The sequence below is a fragment of the Papilio polytes genome, unplaced genomic scaffold (genome assembly GCF_000836215.1).
Source record: "Papilio polytes unplaced genomic scaffold, Ppol_1.0 DF824180.1, whole genome shotgun sequence".
In the NCBI taxonomy this organism is placed as follows: Eukaryota; Metazoa; Arthropoda; class Insecta; order Lepidoptera; family Papilionidae; genus Papilio; species Papilio polytes.
Window position 1 is genome coordinate 2320502 of NW_013525024.1, and position 16568 is coordinate 2337069.

Consider the following 16568-nt stretch of genomic DNA (forward strand, 5'->3'; position numbering starts at 1 on the left):
TAAAGAGGAAAAATTTGTATTTTTGTATGTATTGGAATAACTCAAAAACTACTAGGCAGATTGAAAAAAATATTTCTTAAAAGTTACGTTAGCAGAGAGTAACATAGGCTATGTTTTGTATTGTTTTTTCAATACTTTGAATTACGCTAAATAGGTTTTCGATTTTCATTTACATGTAAATGAAAATATTTGCACCTTTAAAAACGTAGAGAGCCAAGTATTGGAATATTTTTACTTTGATACGAATAAGGTCGAGGCAAGGTTAGATCGCGGTACACGGAGAGGAAAAGTAACGTTATTGAAACACTCTTAGAACAACAAAGTTCATAGATAACATGTTCTTTTAAAATATCTATGCTTCTCCAAATGTAACTTCAATCAAAGCGTAAACAGACACTACTTAGTTACGTAGGATGTCAGCAATCACAGTATATTTTTTAAGAACTCTTTATTTAATAAAAATCCCAACACTTACCACACGCTTTATTCTATATATTTTAAACTTTGGGGGTAAATAAATTGAAAAAAAAAACCTTCATGTATAAAAGGGACCATAAACTACAAGCTACCAACAGTGAGAAACCAAAGTTATTATGGTAATGGTAATATCAGAATTTGCAATTGAGAATTTGACAAATGTAAACAATAAAATAAAGTTTTTATAATTTCATGCGGATGAAGCCGCACGGGAATAGCTAGTCAATGATGCAATTAATCTTAATGGTAATTAACGACCTTAAGAAGTTAAAGAAAGCCCCGCTCTGGCATTATGGTATTATGTTTATGATTTATGGTGCTGGGAACGTATTTTATGACATTAATATAATTACCTAAGCCATAAATTTGCACACAGAAGGTGCAAAATGTATCCAATTAATTTAGACTGGGCAAGCGGCAACCGGGGCGGTGTTGTATAGCTCAAAGGTCGATTTGAAAATTCCTTAATGCAAATTGCTTCCATTAAGTAATTATTTAGGTTGTTTGTTTAGGCGAGTTTATTAAATATTTAGCTCGATGAGGCCTGACATCTTAGTTTGATTAGCTAAATGAAACTTTTATTGCTCTTTCTCTATATCAATAAATTTAATTGTGGTTAAAAAAATACGCCCGCAAGCCTGAAGGACAGAGATTATGCGCGATCCTTTCGCTTTGAATTGTCGTAGAGCAAATAGTATGAATTAGAAGGTAAATATCGCTGCAAACTTTTTATGGTAAGGGTTTTATAGCTACGCTCGGGCTCGCAGTGTTGTAAAATTTTATATTACGTTTTGTGTAAATACTATTATATATTTGTTTTTGAAGCACCACCAATTTAAATCGGATTTGTTAAAATGTATTATATTGTATTTGTTGGAGTAATTTCACTTCGTGTTTTCAAGGTACGGTATATGTCTTTTTATCCATATCATTTTTTTATGTCTTACAACACGTGAGTAATGCTTTTTAGGTTGTGTCAGTTTGTTTGATGCAACACAATTTTTATTACTTTGAGAATGTTTGCTTATTTCATCTCATACCATTCTTATCATTGTTTAAACATGACATTCGATGTGTACAATTTTAGGACATCATTCTAATATTATAAATGTTTAAGTTTGGATGGATGGATGTTTGTTAGAGTTTGTAGTTTTTTTTAATTCCACGTGGAAAGCTAGTGTTTTCATATTCAGCAATCAAATCAACTTTAGTCTGTGCTAGTTGGAGCAAGTTCTTGTGGGCCCTCCAAAGTTCTGATCCTTTCATGCCTAGTGGCGGAATGGTTGTTTGAAATTTCGACATCGCTTGTTCGCAATGGAAGCACAGATTATAAGCAAAATTCTTTTGTCGTAGACGACGGAGAGGGCCAACTTTGTACGCCGTTACTGAACTTTGGAAATTCTTCCACATTTTCCTTTGGAATTTTATTTTTTGTACTTATTTAAACCTTCCATAGACTGTTACTACAAAATATGTAACAATGTTTTTCTATTACTAATTTTATTGTCATTAATTTTATGACTATGACAAGAATTTCTTTTACAACCTTTCAAATCTTACGACAGGAAACCGATAGTATTTTCTTTATATTTTTTAAAATTACTATGCGCATATGATACATTAAAATTAAGAGATATTCTTGCTATATGATAAATGCGTCGTATAAAGTCACGTTCGCAATTTACTATGCACCAACATCCCTTTTTAACCACGTAAGCGCACTTCCGCAGCTGTAGTTCCTACTTTTTTTAAATGTAAAATTGTTTTCAACTTGTACAAACTGTAGACGTACTCGCCTTCAAATTTTTAGGTAGTTAATCCAAAAGAATCTTACGTGTTATTGGAACATGAGTATGTTTACTGTATATTTTATTTTGTTTAGTATTTTGTTATACATTATATGATAATTTTAGACTATCTCTACGATCATATACCAACATTTCAGCACCGTATAAGTGCACACTTATCTACCAACCTTTAACAAAAGGCCTATAGTCACTCTGTGTTGAAAAAGTCCTACTCAGTCGCTATGAAATAGCGAAAATTCCTTTCTGTATTTCCGTTACATTTCCTTTCAAACAATTTAGTCGGTTTCTTTCTCAATGGAATGTGAGTATCAAGTAAGTTAAATGACCCCAAGAAGACCTTTCCCTCGTGATATCATACCCTTGTCAATTTCCAGTACCCTCCGAAATAGTCTTTCTATGTTTATTCCATTTGATTCGCAGATTTAATATAGTAATTTTGTATAGATTTATATAGTAAATAAACATAATTGGTTATGCTATATTACTCGTAGTTAAGTTACATCATATTTGGTGATTCATTTTTTACGTTCTTGATATGCATACAATTTTTTATGTTACAATTTGCTTGGATATAAAGTACTTTATCGCGTTTTGACTCTAGGTATAATGATAATATCCAAAAAGTAATTACTTTCTGACGGAATCAATCAAATTTGAATGAATCGGTTGCTCCCTGGCTCGCTCAATTCTGACGAAAACGAGCGCTGGCCGACCATCGCCATTCGTTAATTGATAACCGATGCACTATGTCGCAGATGCTACGAAATGAAATTTGCTATCCACCACCTAAAGAGATGATACAGCATCGGCTTGCGTTACTTTTACTTAGCTAATTGTATTTTCATTATATCCCATTTTAAAAATCTTACTATCTCACTTCTTATCTTACTCTTACTAATATTATAAATGCGAAAATTTAGATGGATGGATGTTTGTTAGCGTTTGTAGCCTAAACGGCTGAACGGATCTCCATGAAATTTGGTACAGGTTTAGAGCAAAGTCTGGAAGAACACATAGGCTAATTATTATCCCGGGAATAGTTACGGGTCCCGTGGGATTCATTAATTTAGTTTTTTAATATTTACTCGATCATTCTGCAACGGTTCAACATATCTTATTGTAATTTGGCATAGATATAAAGCAAAGTCTGGAGTACACATGGGATAAGCTTCATCCCCGAGAAATGTCCGGTTCCCGAGGGATACGTAGGTTTTTGTTATTTATATAGTTCGTATGTTTTCTAATACTACGCGGACGAAGTTACGGGAAACAGCTCGTAATCTATAAATGATGAAGCAAAGACAAAGATATTACTATCATTCCGAGTTCCGATCGTCTAAGTTCAAATTACTTTTTAAAATCCATAATGTCGTTTGTGCTACGAAATGCCACGGCGATATTTAAAAAATGTCCTATGTAGCAAGCTGTGATCTTAATTGTCACTTTGGACTAGCATAGTGTTTTTAGTATTTGAATTAAGACACATTTTATACTACGGCTGTTCGCCTCAATTACTGTAAACAAAACAATCACATTTATAGGAAAACAATGCTCGTGATGACACAACATCGTTATTGTGAAACACGCACCAGTTCACTTTGACATTGTCTTGTTTAATAAATTACTATGTACGTTTGAAACAACTTAAAACTTTAATTATTATGGTCTAAAGATTAAACGCTCTTTAACGATGATCAAGATCTCGTTGTTATATTAACACAGTTATAAAGAACAAACAATTTTTAACTACAAATATAGCAATTTTACTGTCACGTAGAGAAATAAAATGATGTTTTAATCTAAACTAATACAATGAAGCGTAAAAACACAATTTTTTGTGGCGTAAGTTGTCAGCAATTATAGCATATTTTTAAATAATCCTCTTTTTAATAAAAATCCCTACACACGTCACGCTTTAGGTTATATATTTTCACGCTATTAAAATTAGGGGGTAAATTAATTGGATAAAACCCTGATGCGGGAAAGAGACTATGAGCTACGAGCTACCAACATCAAGGAAGCAAGTTGTCATTTATCCATTTGAATTTTGACATTTTACAAATGTAAACAATAAAATTAAAATTTTTGTAATTTCATGCGGATGAAGCCGCACGGGAACAGCTAGTACAAAATAAAACAAAGAAGGCATAGATGTTTCAAGGACGTAAACACTATTACACGCAATCAATATTTACCTTGAAATTCAGAAAACTTGGATCTTAACGATCGTACCTCATGTTCAAATTCCTAACTAAACTGTTAGCCAAGAACAATTTTATTATCTCCACAATTCATTATAGTTGAACGTAGTGTCGCAGCCTCGTAAATTTAATATCGATCCCTTACTATCGTGGTGTTCACATGGCGCTTTAGTTAATTAATAGCCTCTAGAATCATGTCACCGACTGAGGCTTACTTTTATGAAATACTAGCTGTTCCCGACCGACTTCCTCCGCATGAAATTATGAAAATTTTATTTTATTGTTTACATTTGTCAAATCATTAATAGTAAATCATAATGACATGACATGACAAAGCCAACATAAAGAAAGCAATCTTGCTTTCTTTATGTTGGCAACAGCTTATGGTTTCTTTCCCACATTCGGGTTTTTATCCAAAATATTTACCCCCTAAGATTAATGGCGTGAAAATATATAGCCTAAAGCGTGACGTAAGTGTAGGGATTTTTGTTAAAAAAATGGATAATCCAAAAATATGCTGCTGTTGACACATTAATAGTATTTTATGACGTGTTTTACAGTGTCGCCACTAATTACTTTCTACCCTAGTTAACACATTTGATGCTTTTCTATCAACATTTAGATATTGAAGTGTTTATAATTTTACACAAAATATAGCCCTAGTGCCACAGTCACTGCATAATAGTGCAATGGGTTCATCGCGAGTCAGAAGTGACGCAGCCCGCCCCTACGAAGTCCTGGCGCGCGGCCAGGGTACGACGTTTGAATTGCCTCAATGACTCCATTGTTCCCCTACCCCAGCCTGCCTCAATCAGTTCCTTTGGAACTGTCTCATTCTTATCTTGTGCAAACTTCTTGATTTATAAACGTTGTACAATGTAGCAGTTGGATGTAAAGTATCGAAAGATTTAAGAAAAAAATTGCTATTTTTCAGTATTTGTAGATAATTGAATATTTTTTGGAAATTGACACCGTATATTTCCTTTTTCATATTTTCTTCTAGAGTATCAACCTATAGCTACTGACTCTTGGTAAAGGCTCAATGATCTTATAATTAAAATAAACGTTTTACTGTAGGAAACCACCGCTAGGTTTGTCACTGGCAGTATAATATAAAATATTCTAGGCGTCTTTTGTTTGAAATTCCTTTAGTTCTCTGGTAATTACTAATTTCGTAAGTGTTAATTGGTTGACAACGTTCAGTTTAACTTAAATTAACTTTAAGTTCATTCTATTAATCTTGCGAGATTAACTTAAAAAAGACTTAACCTGCATTTTTTTGCAAAATGCTTCATCAGTAGAGAAACTGTTGCGACATTATAAGCTTTAAAGTTCAGGGTATTAGGTGTATTTTTATCTGTCCCCGGCCTTTGTGTCTTGCCTTTTTAACGTCACAGTCCGCAAATAGATGAAGTAAAAATAAAACTGGCCTGCCCTAATTGCCTGCCCTAAGTGCGCCCACTGAAGGCTCGCAGATAAGATTCTATCGCCGTTTGAATTTGCTTTTGCCAACTTTTTGTTTTTATTCTACCGCTGTCTTCCTACCGTTTGGCTAAAGCTCGCTTTTATAGCGATGAAAAGTGCCAGAAGACTTAATGAGAAAACATAATCTGATCTCTTGTTTCATCTACATTGTATTGAGTTGCTGAATTCAAAACCTTATTTCACGCCTTCATCTTCGTCTCAACCTTTTAGCTAATTTATTAACCATTTAAATAAAATGTGTATAAATAAATCAATACATTTGTATATCTGTACTCTGTAACTAGCATACGAGATTATTATTATGCTAATGTTTCCTCGGTGGTAATCTAATTGCGGCGAAACCTGCTAAGTGCAAGCGAGCGGGGATTACACGAAGCAACAGCCGCACCCGTCTGACTCGATTGTATTTGACTGTACCTCGCTATTGAGACGATCTACAAACAAGCTTAGTGTATCGATACGAGCTTGAGGCGCCGGAGAGTCTTGGCGACGAGATTATACAAGTTTATTGCATTCGGATATGTGGAAAGTATAGTCAGCGTCACATGTCAGTTGTCTCATTTTGAGACCTTTCACGTTGTACTTCTATTATGTTACTGATTTACGTTAATGACTTCAATTTAATTAGGGGTATTTTATGATATTATGATATGACCAGAATAAAACGAAATGTATAATTGGCTTAAAACCTAGAATTAGCCTATGTAGTACTGTGTTACTCCAGATTATGTTCTACATATGTGCCATATTTAGTTAAGAGACGCCATACATCCATCGATCCAAACTTTAGTGTATGGCTATATTGGGGGTAGTTGAAACTGTGTACTGGCAACTTAAGTTAATTTTTTTTTATTTAATTTATTTATCTTTTTTCCCAAACATCACAGTATGAAGTATGATATAATTAGTATGATGTCATTTTATGATATTTTAATTCCTATAAAATAACTTTTTACTAGAAGGTACTTTTGAGAGAGCGCAGGTGATCACTTAACAGAACAACTTACTAAAGTTCTACACCAAGCCATTTGTTAAATAATGAAATACTAAAAAGTTCAGCGTTACGTAAAACAGACGAAGGAAAAAGGTTGGTTTAACAATTTAATGTAGCGGCTGTGACCTGCCTCGCTCCGAGCAATGAATAAACAACGGTTGAGTTCAGTGCCCCTACAAACACTAAACCCACCATTACATGGATACATGTTATCTATAAGGGTTTAGTAAACAACCACTTGTCACACAAAACTATCAAATGTCTGCACAGCTTAGGGCAGGAACAGTGACGCAGTTTCTGGCAGTAAACTTTGCTAAAATGCATATTTGTGATAACCTTATTTTCACATTAATCTATTTCAGTTTGTCTTAAAGTTTCCAGACAATTACATTTCTAATGAATAGTTGAAATTGTGTTTGGATTTTTTTATATTTTTACTAATACGTAAAGAATGGAATAAATGCCAGATAATGTAAAATATGTTAGCAATCACAATTATTGTGGGCATAGTATTTGGAAGCATAATAAAAATAATATAATATGGTACGGAATGTTTTTACTGACTACGGTTTCGTTATTCGTATAGCAAGGGTCTGGAATGAATTACCCTCGTCAGTATTTTCATTTGAACGCATTTTGGGTTATGTCATACGTGATTTGAAAAGGCATCTCTCTTAAATTTACTTTCTACTTAATCTAGGATCAACTTAAATTTATAACACAGTTTTAGAAGTATTAAAAAAACTACACTTGGAAAGATTGTATTGGTAGTAGTACTCACAAATAAAAACGTAAAAGCAAATAAATTTTTAAATCGTTATTGTGATATTAAATCAAATAAAACTAAAATGAATCTAGGTCAAAGCAAGGCTTAGTTCATATTAATTAGCTACTCCGAACAGAGCCACTTTAAGCCCATCAACATCGATACAAGGTTTTGAGTTTAGAGCACTGGTTTGGAGAGAGTGTAAATAAAACATTAAATTATTTTTCACACTGTCGATGTGTTTGCATAAAACAGCCAGCACATTGAATGTGTACAAATGTACTTCTGATGTAATTCTGTGTCGGTTTCCACTGTGATACATGTATAGAATAATAGAGACGACATGTTTTAATACAAGTTTTACAGCAGTGGATTTCCACGAGGCATGTGAGTTCTCGAATTTTCTCTAAACATATCTCATTCACCGTTGAGATGTCGTTTACGTTAAAGCTTTATAAGGTACATCATGAACATAATACGTCGTCTAAATTATGAAACGAAATGCCTCGGATCCCTTCTGCTTTCGTTACACATCGTAATAATCCGAAAGCTTGCGAACTCCAGGAATTCTAAAAGCCTACGTACAAAGTCGCAGGAATAGTTTGCGAGGCTATGACCCATTTTATTCCACCGGTTAAGTATATGTATAAATAGTGAAAGGAGGTATTCTTGAGTAGAGCTCATTTCGCATTCTGAGCGGCGTGCATGTTCCAGCGTACTCACGAATATGTGCTTGAAAATACGCTTAATGCAATTTTAATAAGGCTGCAAACAGAGCCGTGAAGCATCTTACTATCTTGATATCAGAATAACTTAATCTGGTATTACGATGATTGACGACTGTAGAGGAATTTAACTCATGTAGTCTGTTACAATGCGTGTGCATCAATTAACTTGTTAGAAATATGTGTGTGATTTTCCGAATCTACGTTTGTTTTGTAAACTAATATTGTAGAATAGACAATATCAACTAAGGCTACATAATTATGATATCTTATTGGTAGGAGTTGCTTTTATTAAGGGTTTTGATTAATGTATTTTAAAGCTATATAGATTATTTAGGGTGATTTATTAAATGTCATGACTTGCCACTTCTATCGGGGTGATATCAATGTTACGGTTTCCGTTTCAAGGGGCGTTGTAGGTGTCCTTGTTTCAGACTGGCCCCTCTGCCTCGTCGCGAGCTGCGCCCGTCGAGGATGACATCGTTAAGGTTTATTTGTGTCAACGAGGACAAATTTATAGTAATGACATATCGTAAATTCGACGAACCGTGACTTTTAACACTTTGAAATATTTCATACAGATACTTATTATTTAAATCAGTGACTGTCGACATTTTTTTAAATATTACATAGTGAATTTATTATACACGAGTCCATAAGTCTTCTTTCGAATGCATCTTAAGTTTTTCGTAACAGATGTATGAAGTCAATCGTGTAATTATTCAAACAGTATGTTCAACAAAACTGTGTTTGTTTACGAAGTACTTGATTTCTTTTGAAGGCGCGAAGTAATGGAAACAATCTGACAGTCGGTGTTCCTTCCGGAAAAGTCGTTAAAGCGGCGGTGGAACAGAGGGAAACGAGGCTAACTAACGAAGAGACCGGAGCGCTTGCAGAGCGCCATTGTTGGAGTTTACTATAGATTTCTTTGCTGATACTGGCGCCCTCTCGCGTTATAATTGTACATTTTAAAATTTGCAGGACGTAGAATTTTCTCATAAAAATCAGGACAGCAATGTTAATGTTTTAATAAGAAATAAGGAAAAGTAAGCTTAGGTTAGTTTCATCATAATACGCATCCCGATTTAACATAAAAGACACATACAATGTAAATGTGTTACAAAAGTTTGGCCTTCTCTCTTGGTATAAATATTTTTTCACAAAAAAGCTATCCATTTTCCGTTTATTCCTGTTTGCATCGAGCTGGTAACAATAAAGCTTACCCTCGACAGCTGAATGCAGCTTTGTACAGCTTTGTGTGTCGTATTCCTGCGGAGTGCTTTCAAAACCCGAGCACGAGGCAAGCCTTTCCTACTGCGTTCCTTTCCGTTTGCGTCATTTTTATGTCGAAGAGTCTAACACAAAAAGTTCTTTTTTTGTTTTTGAAGTTTTATTTCATAATGACAATGTTATGATATCGGAAATTATGTGTATATGTTATCCTCAGCAATGTTTAGCAAGACAAACAAATTACTCCTACCATAAAATCTTGTATCTCCTAAACTAAATAATTGTTTAAGATAAAATATAATCTCAATAAAGGATAAAAAAGTATGTATTGATATGTAAATCCTTCAAACATTTCGTATTATTTTTCCAGTACATGCAGTCGTTATTGTAGAGTCGACGTGACTTCCAATTTGTCTGTAACGATTTTATTTATACTGCAGTGACTCCCCTCGTGCCACATGCTACTGCCGTGATGAGGTGATACAAGACAAAGAACGTGTGTTCTAACATACTGTACTTTCTTTACCCGATTATTCTGGTTGGGTTAGAAATCGAACTTTTCAGAAGTCTTAACCCGAACTCTGTTTATTTTTTTGAGAATCGAATGATTGACTTCTAATTCTAAATCGATCGAAAACAAGATTATTTTGCAACTTAAAGAATACTCGTTTAGATGTGGAAAACCTAAGCCAGCATGAATAAAACATTCGTAAACGTACGTAGTGTTCGTACATGGTAATGACAGTTAGCGTATACTCGGTCGTCCGGGGTCACGGCACCAATGGATCCTAAAGAGGAAGCGAGCTAATCGGTTCCACTCCTGATTGGACAGCCGCGGTCCTTATCGATTCCATTTAGATTACATTCACTTACATTCCGGATGTCTAGCCGTTACGTAAAGGACGGCTCGAGTGTTATGTAACTACTATCTGTAGGTAGCCGGGATTGATATGGAGTACGGTATTGCGGTATTCTAGCGGTCATCTCCGATTTGTCGATTTATATTGGGATTGTAATATTCCAATTAAGACAATTTTTTTCAATATGACGTTACACGCATTTATGTAACTTATTGCTAACATGCTTAATACTCTACGTTTACTCAAGTTAATACAAATGATACAGTGAAAATTCTTTTAATATCCGAGACATTTTTGTATTGTAATTTTAAAAAGTTTGTTTGCGATAACTTCAAGTATTTACAGCTATTTTAATATACTTCTACAATACAATGAAATGAATATGCTATTAGATATGTAAATTAAATTCATGTTCTTCATATTTTGTTCTTTGTTTGTTGTTTCTTCTCGCGTTATTCAAGACGTTTTTTATTTTTCTTCTGGTTTGTTGGTTCTATGTTTGGCCTGGTTAAAGTTTGACAGCAATGTATAACAATCTGGAAGCGTGAGATCTTCTATATAACTTAAAGTTGTGAGCAATTAATCTTTGGATAAGTTGCTAAGTTTCTCCAATAGCAGATTCAAATAATAGAGCAAGCATTTGTATGCATATGTTTTAAATTGTCAGACGCATTTTTACATTTGTCTCATTTTTCTAAACAGAAAGAGAAAGACAATGTGCTTTTGTATAAATTCTTTGGCAGGTGATACTCACTGTTAGATTTGTTTTTTTACATTTGTTGTTGCAAGTATGTAGTGAAAATGAGGAATTAATACGTGTTGGAATGTATCAATAATGTATGTAATATGTAATTTATGTTTATAAAATATCACGATAACGCATAACTAATGCGTGTAACAAAATAACTGTTTATGGCACAGAGTATATAAGAACGATTATATTATCAAATTAAACAGGATTTATGCGTTGATGCGTTTTAATCTGAACTCTTGGTACATTTTTGCAGATTATTCCTAGCCTGTAAAAGTGGTTATAAGTAAGTTTTTGATTTTGCTGTAACGAGGCAGTCCGATAGTCGTTAGCACTAAGTCTGTAACCTTTTGATTTTATAAAATGAATTTCGCAGTAGTTACAAGTGCGTGTGTTTTTTTTTAAAAAGCACCTCTCCATACTAACAGTACGTAACATGACATGCAGAGGTAATAACAATTTTAAATACTTGGTTTGTCCATAAACCTATTAAGACATTCATAATTTGTAACGTCATTTTTCATATCGTAAAAATGTAATATTCAAAGACTGGTCTTACAGGATATTTTATTAAAATAAGAATTTGAAAGCCGTCCTTTCATTTGCTGTAACTTTGGGCGCAGATTTTTTACGTAAACTCTACGAAAACCGGGGCGTGAACAGTGAAGTGGTAAAAGAGCCTCTACGGTACCTTCAATGTTTCCTTGCCGGAAATTTTTATTCCAAGAGCCTTTTTAACTAGGGCACGGTGCGCGGTAGGCGGCACTTTAATTATTTTGCTCCCATAATCATTAAACTGAATGTAATTGTGGTATATGAGACTTAATTTGTTTGAGATGGTTGTAATGTTAAGGTATGCCTTGGTCGCTTGATTAATTAGACAGACAACTAACTCACTCAGGGACTAAGGGGCCGCTTAGTGTAACAAATCTTCACTAAAGATTTTGCTTAAGAACTTGAAATATTTTGTGTGTCGCTTGAACTCTAACTTAGCGAGGTTCTACTGTAGTTTATTTAATTATCCGATGTGTTCGAATAATGATAATCTAAGCGGAGTACGTCATGCAATTTTGATGCGAAACTGTTATCGATCCTATTTCCCTATAGAATTTAAGTGCCACTCCTTTGTTGAGGGCCTCTATGTTCGTACGTGGCTTATGAATAGACTGTCGTTACTAAACAATGAAGATGCTTTTTGACATCGTAAATTAACAAGTTAAGTGCCACGACTTGCTGTGAGATCACGTGAAAATCGTAGTGCCATTGAACGTGGTAAATAAATTTGCATAAGGACAGTTTAATATTGATTAATAAGGAGTTTTCCCTTTTTATTTTAGGTGTAGTTTAGGACCTGTCTCCTTTTAAAAAAACAGTTTCTAAAAAAGAGACCTAAAAGAACTGATAGATGACGAGTATGTAGGTCTTGTAAACGAGCCGATCTCGTATGAATAGAAAGCACTTGTACAAAATTGCGAACGCCAATCCATTAGTTGCCGCCCTAAGCGCCAATTTGCCAAGATGAAGCTCTTTCTATATTTATAGCTATACACTGCTTGACCTATTTTAAATTACATCTTGAAGTTCAGTTCACTTTGAACAGAGGGAAATTGTAAATAAACTTGATTCCTTAATATGCTATCAATGAATTATTTGGACGTCTCGCAACACTAGAAATGAAATTGTTTGTGTCATTATCTTGAACTAGCTATTGCTCGCGACTTCGCCCACGTGAAATTTAAAAACAATGCAAAAACTAGCCTATGTTACTTGCAGATAGGTTATTAATGGTGAAAGAATTTTTAAAATTGGCCTATTAGTTTTTGCATGAATCAAATACATTTAAAAATAAAAGTCTTCTTTCTAATATTAGTATAGACTAGCTGTTGGTCTTGACTTCGTCCACGGGAAATTAAAAGAATAGTATAAAATATAGCCTATGTTTCTCACTCATAACGTAGTTTATTAACGGTGAAAGAATTTTTAATATCATCCAGTGGTTTTTGAGGTTTTTCTGCACATACAGAAATACCAATCTTTCCTCTTTATAACATTAGTATAGATACAGATATAATAATATTGGTTGTATGTAATTTGTGTTTTTGTTTGTTACAGTCGAAAGCGTTAGGCAGAGTGCTGTTCGATCAAGTGTGTCGACAGCTACATCTGCTGGAAGCCGACTACTTCGGCCTGGAGTACCAGGACTGCAGCGGTACAAAGGTATGTAATGAAATATAGCAATCTTATTTATACAGATGTATGAATTTCCGATACCAGTAGGTATGCGTCTAAATCTACCTGAGCGCAGAAGTAAAACCCTCGATATTCGAGACGCTTTAATTAAATTTCAAAACCTATAAATTCGTTCTAGCGTGTTTACGGAAGATTTTAGTTTATATTAATATGAAGCTATATTTATTACAATGTTTATGTGATTTTTATTTGTTAGTAAAAAAACATCGTTTCAATTAATTTTATTACCATAAATAATTTTTAAATAAATTGCTTATATCTCGAAAGATGTTTGGCTATTAGATAATGTCGATTATTATTGAGGGTATGCAGTATGATAATTTTTTGTCATAGTACTGGCTGGACGTGGAAAAGGCGATGTGCCGTCAAGTAGGACTGTCTCTATTGGAGCCGACGCTGCGCTTCTGCGTCAAGTTCTACACACCGGACCCCGCGCGACTTGAAGAGGAGTTCACGCGGTACCTCTTCTGTCTGCAAGTGAAACGTGACCTCGCCGCTGGAGAGATACAGTGTAATGAGAACACGGCAGCATTAATGGCCAGTTACATTGTTCAAGGTATGTACTAAAGACTTTGGTGCCGTACTTTTATCGACCTCAGGGTCCGCTGTTCTAGCAAACTTCTCTTCGTTCTTCTTTAGTATTGTTGTTTTAGGCTACGTATAATACTGCAGTTTGTTCTGTAATTAGTATCTTTGGATGTAGTTTCAATACAATTAATCTATAGGAAATTACTACAAATCACAGCAGTGATTTAATATTATATTTGCTAGTATTGTAGAACAAAAGTTTAATAGATATATGTATGTCTCCAATCGTTTCAGTGGAGTTTGCACTAATTATTCTGTTATTTTCCATACATCTAAATGTCAAAACAGAAAACTGTGCCAGACGCATTTGTACAAGTTTCCAAGTTTTATTTTTGCCATCAATAATTGTCGATTTCTTCATGACGATGATATGTCAAGTTGATTCAATGTTTGTAAAATTGATTTGTGCACATACATTAATTTTAAATGTAATATATGGTAAACAAGATGAAATTAAGCGCATAACTTGTGTGCCAGACGAGATTTTACCTCACTTATAACATATTTACGAAGGTATGAGCGGCGGATTCGCTCACGTATGCACATAGAATTGCGGCAGCAGTTTCCACCGCACATTTCATATTAATACATTATTGTATTAAATCTGACATATGACGTCACGATTCTGTTTGATATTTATTTGAAACTGGTGGCTTATTATTTCAACTCGACTCGGATTTATCAATCAAGAGAATAGTTTGTTCTATACTGGTATTGTTCTACATGTTTTACAGATTGAGTAATAACAAGTGTATTTCGATTTTATTACACAGGACTTGGATACGATTCGTTTTATGCATTATTCATTAAAGTATTTACTCTTTGCGCTAAAACTTCAATATTACAAACTAGCTGTTGGTCACGACCTCGCTCGCGTGAAATTAACAAATAACAAAAAACATAGCCTGCGTTACACAAAGATAACGTAGCCTTTTACTGGCGAAAGAACATACAAATACAAAAGAAAATACAAATCTTTTCCCTTTATAGTATAGATAAGATGTAATTTATGTCACGAATTTCACAAAAACAACAATGAAATAACAAAAAAAAATGGTCTGGTTGCAGCCATATAAATCTAGATATAAATGTTAATATTCTATATGTCTGTGTTGCAGCGGAGTGTGGTGACTTCGTGCCGGAGGACTATCCCGACCACACTTACCTCAGCGGGTATAAATTCTTCCCCGGACAGGATCCGGAGTCCGAGCGCAGGATCATGGAGAATCATAAGAAACATATGTAAGCTAGTTTTCTATAACTTTGCTGCATTACAAATTTTATGCCTAGGTATAATAGAAACTAGTTAATTGTTTTGTATGCTTGTTTTTTGTGTAATGTGACGAAACTATAAAGTCTGGGTTACTTTGTAATCATTGGATTTGTCGGACTTGGGAACTAGTAATAACAAAGCGATAGATATTTTAACTAACCGACTAGGTGCAAGATTAATGTTTAATTTTTTAATATTTCTTTTTTTTGTCTTTGTAGAGGTCAAAGTCCGGCAGAGGCGGATCTTAATTTGCTGGAAACCGCAAGAAGATGTGAGCTTTATGGTATGTAAATTATTAAATCAAACAATATGACTGTTAAGTACTAAAGTGACCCAACCATATATAATTTTGAATCACACTTCATACTAATATTATAAATGCGAAAGTTTAGATGGATGGATGGATGTTTGTTAGAGTTCATAGAAACGGCTGAACGAATTTTGATGACATTTGGCATAGATGTAGACATAAGTCTGGGACATAGGCTACTTGAATCTGTTTTTTTTTAATTCTACGCGGACAGACTCGCAGGCGAAAGCTAGTAACGAATAATCTGATATTTGTCAGGTATAAAAATGCATCCTGCGAAGGACCACGAGGGCGTGCCGCTGAACCTGGCGGTGGCTCACATGGGCATCGTCGTCTTCCAGAACTTCACCAAGATCAACACCTTCAGTTGGGCCAAGATCAGAAAGATATCCTTCAAGAGGAAAAAATTCCTCATCAAGTTGCATCCAGAGGGTTATGTGAGTTATCAACAAAAATGAAAGAAAACACTCCAGCACCTTGTTTCGCTTAAGTAGCGAAATGACCGCTACTTTAGCTAATCAATTGACACAAAGCATAGGAGTAAATTCCCCCTATGTGCTCCCTTCTCTACCTGTATTATAAAGAGTATGCTAATATTATAAAGAGAAAAGATTTGTAGTTTTATATGTATTTGATTCAACGATATTAAAAGTTTTTTCACCATTAAAAAGCTACGTTTTCACTGAATAACACAGGCTATTTTTTATTTTATTATTTACTTGTATATCACCAGGGTCACTACCGTGACGTGGTGGAGTTCTTCTTCGAGGGTCGCAACGAGTGCAAGAACCTGTGGAAGAAGTGTGTGGAGAACCACGGCTTCTTCCGCTGCACCAGCGTGCCGCGCCCG

The 16568-nt window shown here is 34.5% G+C and overlaps 1 protein-coding gene across 1 annotated transcript in view; it reads left to right on the forward strand.

Moving 5' to 3' along the window:
• Window positions 1-16568, forward strand: part of LOC106111021 — a 37583-nt gene that overhangs the window by 4545 nt on the left and 16470 nt on the right. The window contains exons 4-9 of the mRNA XM_013292986.1: window positions 13410-13514; window positions 13881-14103; window positions 15254-15377; window positions 15627-15691; window positions 15977-16155; window positions 16452-16563. Coding sequence (XP_013148440.1) covers window positions 13410-13514; window positions 13881-14103; window positions 15254-15377; window positions 15627-15691; window positions 15977-16155; window positions 16452-16563 — 808 coding nt within the window. The remainder of the gene's footprint in view (window positions 1-13409; window positions 13515-13880; window positions 14104-15253; window positions 15378-15626; window positions 15692-15976; window positions 16156-16451; window positions 16564-16568) is intronic.